Source organism: Melopsittacus undulatus, chromosome 6 (assembly GCF_012275295.1).
Source record: "Melopsittacus undulatus isolate bMelUnd1 chromosome 6, bMelUnd1.mat.Z, whole genome shotgun sequence".
Classification (NCBI taxonomy): Eukaryota; Metazoa; Chordata; class Aves; order Psittaciformes; family Psittaculidae; genus Melopsittacus; species Melopsittacus undulatus.
The window spans coordinates 62,319,514-62,329,846 of NC_047532.1; the positions used below are offsets into that span (position 1 = coordinate 62,319,514).

Here is a 10,333-nt window from a genome sequence, read left to right on the forward strand (position 1 = left end):
GGCTTGAAAGTTAAAGACGTTTAATTAAAGAATAAAGTTTTGCTGGAGGCAAAAGGAGAGAAGAGTAGAAGAAACAGGGAAAGCCATTAATTCAGGGATCTTGGTGTCTCTGAATGTGAAAGCCCAGATTCAACCCAATTCTAGATGGTACTGAAATGCTCAAGTTAGCAGCAGTGCTACTTCAGGCTCTTTCTGCAGTAAGTGGAGAGAGAGGGGCATGACCAAAGTGCAGCCCACTTAGAATCTAGCTTGCATTCTGATGATGCATCTCTCCTGCTGTTTATTGTGCAATTTAGGCCCAAAATATCTGAAATTAGTGAGTAGCATCCAAATTTGAGTGCCAGCCAAGTTCCTTAGCACTTTGTAGAGAATCTTGAAGTCTGGAGGTATATGGTTTTTATGTTTAGGATATGTCCACATCATGCATTTTAACTCCAGTAGTTTTGGTAAGTTTTTCTTTGAAAAAGTCACGTCATCTGCGAACACCACTTTTAGCAGTGATTTTACATGTGATAGTTCTAATCTAAGGATGCAGCACACATTTGAATCAAAAGACACAATTTAACCAGCAGTCTCTGTTTTACCTTTTTAAGAACTGTATCAAACAGGTAGCATGTTCCAGACAGATGAACTGGGTTTACAGTTGTTCAGTTCACCAAAGTTACACACTGTGTGCCTGAGTTACTTCCAGGTCTCTTGATTTTGTTGTTATGTCAAACAGCATTCTCTTTTCTGCCTTTGTGCATACAGACCTGGATCAGTTTTGCTTTTGTGACTCACAGTCCCCCTTATCTTCCTGTTTCTCTCTCCATTGTGACCCCCTCGACTCTCCATTCTGTGATTTCCCTTCCCTCTAATCATTGAATAAACTGAAGGCACTGATAACCATCAGAAAGGGAAAATAAGTGGTATTTTTCTTAGTTATTGTAACTGGACATTCTGCCTGGTGAATCTGATTCTTAAAATCATTCACAAAAAAATTCCATAGAGAACACTTGTTTAGAAAAAGCTGCTCACTTCAGTTGTTGCAAATGGCACTGAAAATCTCTGCGTCCTGTTTTAAAAAACTAACACTTGTGCTTGTTGCCAATTAAAGTGAAGCCAGGCTGCCTTCAGCTCATGCATTCTCTGCAGCTAGAATGATGTGTGGCATGGTGCCACAGTGTGTCAGCTTAAAAATGTCCTTTTTTGCTAATAATAGCCTCTGTGCCACTGAGAATGAGCTGGATCTGGCTATTTGGAGGTGATACCTGACTGTGGGCGGCATGGGGCCTCGAATTGATTTAGAGGGCCAGGAGGTGGTGCAGGCTTCCTAAGGGAAAACAGTTTGTAATTCTTAGAAAATGAAAGTTTATTTGGGTTTTGGAGAAAAAAACATAACAATTTCTGAAAAATGATTTCCAGAAGCATAATTAGTCCTTAAAAATCAAAACCAGTGTTGCAAAGTTTTCAGATATTGTCTGTGTTCAGGTATATAGCATGCATAAAAGGTAGGAAGCTTGGAGTTTGGTATTATTTTTCACCAGAGTAATTTAGGACGTAAATAATAATATGCTATCCATGACTAAGTATCTCAAAAATCTATCATCCTTCCTTACAGTAAATCCCACCTTGGCATGGATATTAATGTTTCCTTTAACATTATAGAAGTCAGTGGAGATCTCTTTTGCAGTACAGCTTTACTTCTCATTTCAGAGTACTATGTCTGTACTCTTTCCTACGCATTTCTGTTTGTCTGGATTTCCTGCTCTTGCAGGCTCTTTATTGTCACAGAAAAGAATTTATTTCTATTACTGGGGCCTACTTGTTTTCTCTGTTTCCCTATCATCTTAATTAACAAGTTCTCTGAATTGATGACACTCGTCTCATGGCATACAGCTGTGGATGTTTCCAATCACTTCATGTTCTTTCAAATAGAATCATAGAATAGTTAGGATTGGAAAGGAACTCAAGATCATCTAGTTCCAACCCCCCTGCTATGGGCAGGGACACCTCACACTAAACCATATCACCCAAGGCTTCATCCAACCTGGTCTTGAACACTGCCAGGGATGGAGCATTCACTACCTCCCTGTGCAACCCATTCCAGTACCTCACCACTCTAACAGTAAAGAATAAATCATTTATATGTCTGATTCTGTTAAAGCAGAGAACGTTTCCATCCTAGGAAGGATGAAGGGTTTTTTTTATTTAACATAATAGTTTTTAAACTATCCATTAGTCCTGTGTTGTTGTAGTTGTAATAATAATAATAACAATAATAACAATGGCAAATATGGCATCCTATATAATATCTATTTCATTTATATACAGGACAAGTTTTCTGATACCAGAACGTTATTTTTGTGAGGCATCATTACTTTGTGTTACCTTTTGTGACTCCAACCACACAAGTAATTTCTTTGAAGGGATTTCTTCTAGAAATGAATCTAGAATTATTGCTTGCATCTATCCTGGTCTGGTGTTTAAATAGCTAATTGGTATCCCTGGCACTATTTAAACTGGTGTTTAAATATGTTAAATATTAACATAAAATGTTAAACTTTGTACCATGTCCCAGAAAAAGAAGGGCATTAAAGAAGAGAAAGTTTAGAAACTACTACTTCTCCATATCTTTTCTTTCCTTATTATCTCATCAGTCTCAGCTCTTACACTTAGTGGAGTGTAAGGTGAAATATTTTCCTTTGATTGCATTATACTGTGATTTCATTATCCATTGCTTTAGGTCTTTAACCAGAAAGGAAGACAATGGTTTGTGCTTAACTATAAAGTTTGATTGAAAGATCTTTTGCTTCCCTACTGGAAGTGAAGCCATAATTATATTTGTGATTGAGTTGTAGAGAATGATAGGTAAAATAAAATACTGAATCATAAGTAACAGTGGATTTGCATTTATTTTGTTTTCTCATAATTAATAAATAATCTTTAAATTTTTAAGAAAGAGGAAATAGTACTTCACAGATGTAAACCATAGTAGGTATTTTTCTTTACTTGAAACTTTATATGTGTTGATGTATTGAGTAGCCAGTAAATGTGAGATTATGTGCATGCTGCCATTTATCAAAAGATTATTTGTTTCTCACTTTGAGGACAATTAATAACAGCAGCCTTGTTAAACTTCCTGCCTCACTATCGATCAATAAGCACTCATTCAAGAAAGCTGTGCTTCTGAAAGGTCTAGCATTAAATAAAAACTTGACATTTTAAAGATTGACTTTCATGCCCAATCAAGAATATAACTACCTTATCCTTTAGCATTTGTGTATTTTGTCTACATTTTTGTTTCAAGGTAGTGCATTTTATGAGGCTACCAGCAAGCAGAAGAGAACAGTTTTCTCACTTTGTTTCCACCCATATTTATACCTTTTTTTGCTAGTTTCACTGATCAGCATTTATCACAACTATATAGTTAGCAGGACAGTTACAGAATGAGATTTTCAAAGTGGAGCAGAAACCAAAGGAGATGTATACAATGTATACTATAATAATATGTAGCCTCATGCCAGCTGCAGTTGTTCTTGGTACAGGCTTTATGTACAGGCTTGATGGTTCAGCAGTGGTTTGTGGCGAACATGTGCTTATCTTTATGCTTGTTTATGCTTGTTTATGTATGTTGAACTCTTTTCATATTCTTAGCAAAGTGAGAGATGGGTTCTCACAGTGCAGCATGCCTGAAGATGAGAAAATTTTGATGCAGCAGTAGTTGGTGTTTTGATATAGATACATTAAATAATACATTTATTATGTAAGCAAAACTAGTTGGAAGAAGCAAACCAATTGAGTACTTTAAAGAAGTTTGTTGTTTTATAGAAAAAAACATGACAGCAGTCTATTAAGTCTTTATAAAGTCCTGGAGCAGCAAGAAAGGAGTGTTGCCATATCATTTCTTGTGGTAATAAATTTAAACGGTCTGGTTGCTATTAGAATACTGATCAGGAAGGAAACAGAAGTCTGTCCTTTTTTTATAAAAAAGTATGAAAAAGGTTACATACTTCAAAAATGCAGAAAAGACAGAAATTAAAAGCTTAAATAACTGCAAACAGCAGGGTGCATCAGCAACGGAAGGACTTCTTAAATGACTTTGACAGCATTTGCAGGTGCACATACTATGTCACTTGCCTAGTGGAGCATTGAAAAAGATTTATGTTCTCCTTTTGGAATTTATTAATAAAGAGTTTCTTTCTTTCATTTTCTTTCTTTGCAGAGTAAGTCTGGACATCCCCCTCCCTTGCAGTCATTATTATAGCTCCTGGAGGAAAGTCACCTATTTAAAAACATGTGTTGCTTGTTGTCTCCATGGCTAGCTCACAGAGCTGTAAACTCTGGAGAATGTTGTTATTTACAGCCACATATTTTCATTTCCTCCCCCTTTTGCTTTCTGTTTTTCTTTCTATGTAAATACCATTTCATTTGTTCTTGAAAGTCTTCCTGGACAATTTTGTACCCCTAAACATTTAAACTGGTAACAATTTTTTTTTTTTTCAAGGAGAGAGTCTTACCATCATTATGTAGAAGTTATTGTTTTGTTTATCAACACAGGCTCTCCTGGGCTCCTTTCTATGATGTTGTTCTTGCTTTCACTAACACACTTGCATAATACTGTTTGTAGATGTTCTGAGGGGTCACTGCTGTGCCTGTGGTGTTTGCAGATTCTAATTAATTTTATTCAGTTCCTGTTTCTCAAAGACACAACCTTTCCTCTTTTATTTTTTTAATTATTTCTTGTTTTCGTTTTATATTTTGAAACTTGGCATCTCTGCTCTTTGAAACATTCTTGGGGATTTATGGGATTTATTGTGAGATTTATTCTGTTGGCATAGTTAAGCCATCTACAAATGAACAAGCGCCAGTTTGATTTTTGTTTTCTGAAATTTCTCAACATTTTCAAAGAACCTTCTTTCTTTCAAAATCTTGTGTTTGTTTTAGTAGAAGTAAATGTGATGGCAGCATCTAATTCTGATGCGAGTTCCAAGAAAGGGAGACATAGACAGAATGTTTTCCAAGAATCAGTCCCAGGATTAAAGCTTTAATTACAATGAATATTGAGTCAGAATTTTCTCGGGGAAGTAGTGAATTACCAGAGTTACAGAAATTAAGTATTTTAATTCTCCCAGTTGAAGATAAATACTTAAAGCAGCAACTTTTAAACTGAAGCAGTGAGTGTAGTTGTGTCTGTAGTCAGTAAGATAACCGCTTATCAATATCATTTGTCTCTTTAGTTGCAAGTGGTAATAAGATTGCTTACAATACTGATGGAGATGACACAACACAGAAAACTGGGAAAGAGTTAGAAATATCTAACTTTTTATATCTAACTATCTAACACAGAAACTCAAACGTTTCTGTGTTCCACCCTGTAACTTTTGCTTGGCATGAAACTTAGTTTGTTTCTTTTCCATAAGTTTTAATACCCTAATAATTATCTCATTTTCTATCACCTGTTACTTGGTGTAACACATTGAGAACCACCCATTTCTCCTTTGTGGACAAAAAGCTATGGAAAGCGTTATCAAAACCTGCAGATTTAATTAAATCCTCTCTTGTCAAACAAGAACCCGTGTCAGTGTGTAGAGTGAACATTGTGACAGTCTTGTCAATAATGGGTGGGGGAAGGTGGACTACAGAGAGGGTCCTGGTACATGTAGAACACTGCCAACATCTGTAATAATATGACATACTGAAATCCTCACAGTACAAGATTTCCAAGCTCCTTGTAGTCTTAAATTAAGGCCATATTTCTTCCCCATCAGGGGCTTGTTGCAGGTTTAAGCATTTGGTAAACTACATGATGAGATGTGGGCAGTAGCATTTATTTTTGCTTGAGTGTGATTTTCTTCAAAGTTAGGTAGCACTATTCTCCCTTTGCACAAATTCTATCCATATGTCTTTAAGTTATGATCAGTTTTCCAAGGTTTGGAATCTCTTCAGTGGATTGATTACCTGTATAGTTAGCCTTGCAGGCTTTGAAACAAAACAAGTAGAAGAGATTCATGGACCATAAGATAGCAATTTGTGAAGCACAAGTGACTAAAATACCTGATTTTAATGTTCTGGTCATGATAGAGATTTTTTTCCAAGTATTGTAGAAACCTTTGGCCTGGTTCTGTTTGCTAAATAATGTGATACAACAGGTTAGTGAGTACTCAAGTATGGTAGTATGTGAATTTACAGCACACTAGCTACTCTACAAAAGCTCTCCATGGGATGCTCTGAGTGTACACTAACTTTGAGTTAACTGTAATTTACAGTGAATCATCCTGCACAAAGGCATTCTTGGTGTACAGTTTTTTGAGCTGGCATACTACTTATTCTGCAGTTCTGTTTAACACCTTAACATAAATATAGCTATGTAAGGACACCTCTGATTTCTTTTGTGTTTGCTGCTTCAAAAATCAGTTTTTCCTCATGCTCAGCAGGCCACAATAACCTAAACTTGGCAAACATTTCTATCAGAAAGTAGTAAACCATAGCACTTGTTGTGATAAGCTAGTAAGTAGGGTGATGCTTTTCCTCCAATAGCCAGTCTTCTGCTAATCAAAGCTTTGCATAAATAATAAGGCACTCCAGGCTTTGCATAAATAATAAGGCCCTCCATAGGCCCTAAAGAAAAATGCTTCTCTTCCTCTTTAATTGGTGACGCTTGAGGACTTCACATCCTATTATAACAACCTTTAGAAGACTTGATCAATATGTGGTTTTCCTCATCAAGTGTTCAGGAAATCTTAATGAGTAAAGTAGCAGCTAGGCTCCAAATAAATAATGCTGAAATCGAAAAAATAAACAAAATTTATAATGTTAATTTTCTTTCCTCCAGACTCGTTTCAATCAGCGTCTCAGTAACCAGGATTTTGCCTTGGATGAAGGTGATGAAATGGAGAGAATAAGCAAGTAAGAAGCCTCTTGGATGTGTGTGTATGTTTGGGAGAAAGGGTAATTAGTGTTATTCAGCAAAATTGAGTTCAAGTGATGCATCTTTCTCCTGTCCAGGCTTAATTCTTGATCTAGATGATGTCAAATGGTTTAGGATTAAATCTGCTTTGAAAAAGAGGAAGAAGCTATTGTATCTTTTCATTTTTTATAGCATCTAGAAGAGCTTGCAGTAATCTTGAGTCTTCACAAACTCAAGATAAAAAGATTCCATACACAAAAGAAGCAGCAAAACAATATTCGTCAATATGGTGGGCATATGACCTCTGCTAATCCATATGACCTCAGCTAATCTATTCTTAAAGTCTTGTGTTGTGGTCATGACAATGGGAAGTTTTCTGAAGGGTCTGAAAGAGAATTTGTGCCTTGCAAGTTATCAGTGTCTTCTGTGAATTAAAGGAAAATCATAAGTTGGTGTTTAGGCTGCACTGAGGCATTCTCTGATTGAAATCAGGAAACGACTTTTGATAATAATGGATATAAATTGTGAAGGACCTTGGCGCAGTAGGGAAGAGTGAGCTACAGAAGGGTTGTAAAGGTATCATCAAGACAGTGAGCCATGGAAATGCCCTTTGTAGTAGTATTCTGGATAGACGGAGATAGGGAAAGGCTGCAGTAACACGGGAGTCAGAGGTATGTGTATTACAATGAATGACAGAGAAGATAAGAGACAGAACCACCAGTTCTCCTTGAAAATAAACAGTTCTCCAGTACATCTGTTCATTTGACAGGGGATTTGCAGTGTGAGAGTCTCACCACTACACAAAAGTATGTGGCTAGGTCAGCTGGAGAGGTGTAGCAACACCTACCTAGATGTAAGGTGCAGTCAAGGGAAAACATTAACTAATTTTGGAATAACTCTAAAATTTGGATTGAAGATTTGGGAAATCGTATTAAGGGTGACTTGAAAAAGTAGTTGCAGTGACTGGGGAAAAGCAACGAGACAGGAAAACGAGCTAATGGTAACTGCATCTCCATCGATATCATATATCTATGGTTAAGAAGCCCTTGAGTAGAAAGAAATACTGGGTTTATGGTCCCTTTCAAAAACTTTGGAATGTTTTCTCTTATTTACTTTCGGAAGTGTCTGTAATAAAATGGCTTTTATGTTCTTAGCTGATGGAAAAGTTGGGTTTTTTTTTCAGAATATCATCAGAAGACAGTGAAGAAGCTTCTGCTTACTTTTATGATAGTGATGATTCTGGTGAAACTGGAATAACTCCTCAGCATCAAGGAGAAATGGACTTGCTTGGGGAGATTTTGGACACGCTGAGCACACACAGTTCAGATCAAGGAAAGCTCTCAGGAGCAAAGAGCCTGGATTTCTTTAGGTCAATGGATGACATTGATTACAAGACTGCGGTTAGTCTTCTGCTTTCATTTGAAAAACAATTCTGATCCCTTTTTAGTGGAATTCTGCACTTGTGGAATCAATAACATGCAGTTTAGACACTGTAGCATATCCCTTAGAATTGCTAATCTGTCTTCCTAGGACTATGTAACAGTGCACCCATACTGGCCACTGAACTGCTGTTCCAGCCAAGAGCTTGGTTACTCCTCAGTTTACCAAGTCATTTTGGATCAGTGTTTTCCCCATGTAACAGTAACCACATACAGAGCTGTGACTAATGTAATAATTTACTTAATATTATATTTAGCTGTTGACTCTGGTATTCCCAGAGCTGGTATTAGTCTTTTAATGTGGATTAGAATATATTTATTTCCATTTCCACCTTGCATCATTAAACTACTTGTAGTAATATGATGATGTGGTAATAGCACCTGAAACACAGCTAGAGTGGTACTGCAGAGCTCTCCAAGAGGGCTCCTTGATCCTTTTTTAGGTAGAGCTGCATAGGACGTGTAGTGTAAACAGACTGCTTGCTTACAACTTTAAAACTAATTCACTCCTGTGATGTTAGTCAAAATAAATGTTAGTGGTTTTGAATTGCTGCTCATATCAGCTGTCCAACATTCCTTTTGCTGAAGGGGATCCTGTAGTAGATTTGTTACTGGAACAACAAATGTTTAAGAAACTTGTAATTTTTTTATTATGAGTGTCACATAGGGGTCACATTAATAAAATACCCATTTTTGTTAATTTTTCCCAAAAACATTAATATTGAAAGTTGGTCTAATTAATTACTGAAGCAAAGAGGAAACGGCATCTGGTTTTAGTTTTAGTCCAGCTCTGTCTCATCGTATGGGTACAAACCAGCAAAGTGTGTCTTTGTTCACTGTCAAAACTACTTATGCAAAGACTGAATGGAGAGGGGAGACAGATATCCTTTCTCCTACAAAGGCAATCCTTAGGATAAGAGACAGTTTTCTGGTGAGGAAGTGTAAGCACACTTGATCGTACATTGTCTCTGGGATTGTTGTTTTGTAACACTGAACCCAAATCATAATTTAGGAACACACAAAATTTTTACAGTATTTTTTTTTCTAAAGTGTTAGTGTAGAGATGTTTCTTGTGATATTAAACACATGTTCTTTCTTTCAGAACAAATCAAATGCACCTAGCGAGAGCAACCTTACTCTGCTCTGCAGCAGTGCTAATGATCAAGCAGAGTGGAACCTTGGGCAGGATGACAGTGTCCTCCATGGGAAGCAGCTCCCTCCATCACCAAGGAAGCAAGTTTTTTCTGGTGGCCATAGAGAATCTCTCTCAAGGCTGGAAGAAGAAAGTAGTGAGAAAACCTGTATTACTGACAAGATGGACGCCACTAGTATGACATCTCTGACTCCAGTACGATCAAGTGCCCAGTTTACTTCTCTAGAAAGTTTCAAACCAGGCTATTCTTCCTGTGGGTATGCAAAGCAGAATGAAACACTAAGCAATACCTCAGAAGATCAGCACCCAGCAAGTCTTGCTCAACATCCATCCATTCTGGTCCCCTGGGAAAAAGAGGGGAAGAAAGGAAATGAAACTCCAGAAGAGGGTGGGCTTCTTCAAGAAGTGGTGTCATTATGTAAACTGAGTTCTGCTTTTCACTATGGTTTAAATATTTCAAAGGATAGCTTATCCAGCACTAGCAGTGGAAGTAAAACATAAGAAAACTATAAGAGAAACTTGACTCCCATCAGAAGTTGAAGGGAGACTACTCAGGACTCCATATAACATGATAACCAAAAGATGAAAAAGGAATAAAGAGGTCTTTGATTCTAAAAATAATTCACTTTGGTTGAAGAGAATTTTTTGAATGCATTTTCTGCCACTGGGACGTCTGCTTCTATGTTTACCCAGTTCATTTGTTGGCTGTAGTTAGGTCCACAAAATGGAGCTAAATACATGAATGCACTCTTAAATCAGGTACTAGTTAGCCTCTGTGTTAAAATACAGCAATGGTATGGTGCTTCCTAGCATTTTCTTCCTCTGAGCAGCAGGAAAGATATCACCTAACAG

The 10,333-nt window shown here is 37.0% G+C and overlaps 1 protein-coding gene across 1 annotated transcript in view; it reads left to right on the forward strand.

Annotated features, from left to right (window-relative positions):
- DENND1B (DENN domain containing 1B) overlaps window positions 1-10,333 on the forward strand; it is a 154,421-nt gene extending 144,088 nt beyond the window's left edge. Inside the window, exons 20-22 of the mRNA XM_031054765.2 lie at window positions 6,815-6,888; window positions 8,073-8,289; window positions 9,431-10,333. Of these exons, the coding sequence (XP_030910625.1) occupies window positions 6,815-6,888; window positions 8,073-8,289; window positions 9,431-9,982 (843 nt within the window). The 3' untranslated portion in view covers window positions 9,983-10,333. The remainder of the gene's footprint in view (window positions 1-6,814; window positions 6,889-8,072; window positions 8,290-9,430) is intronic.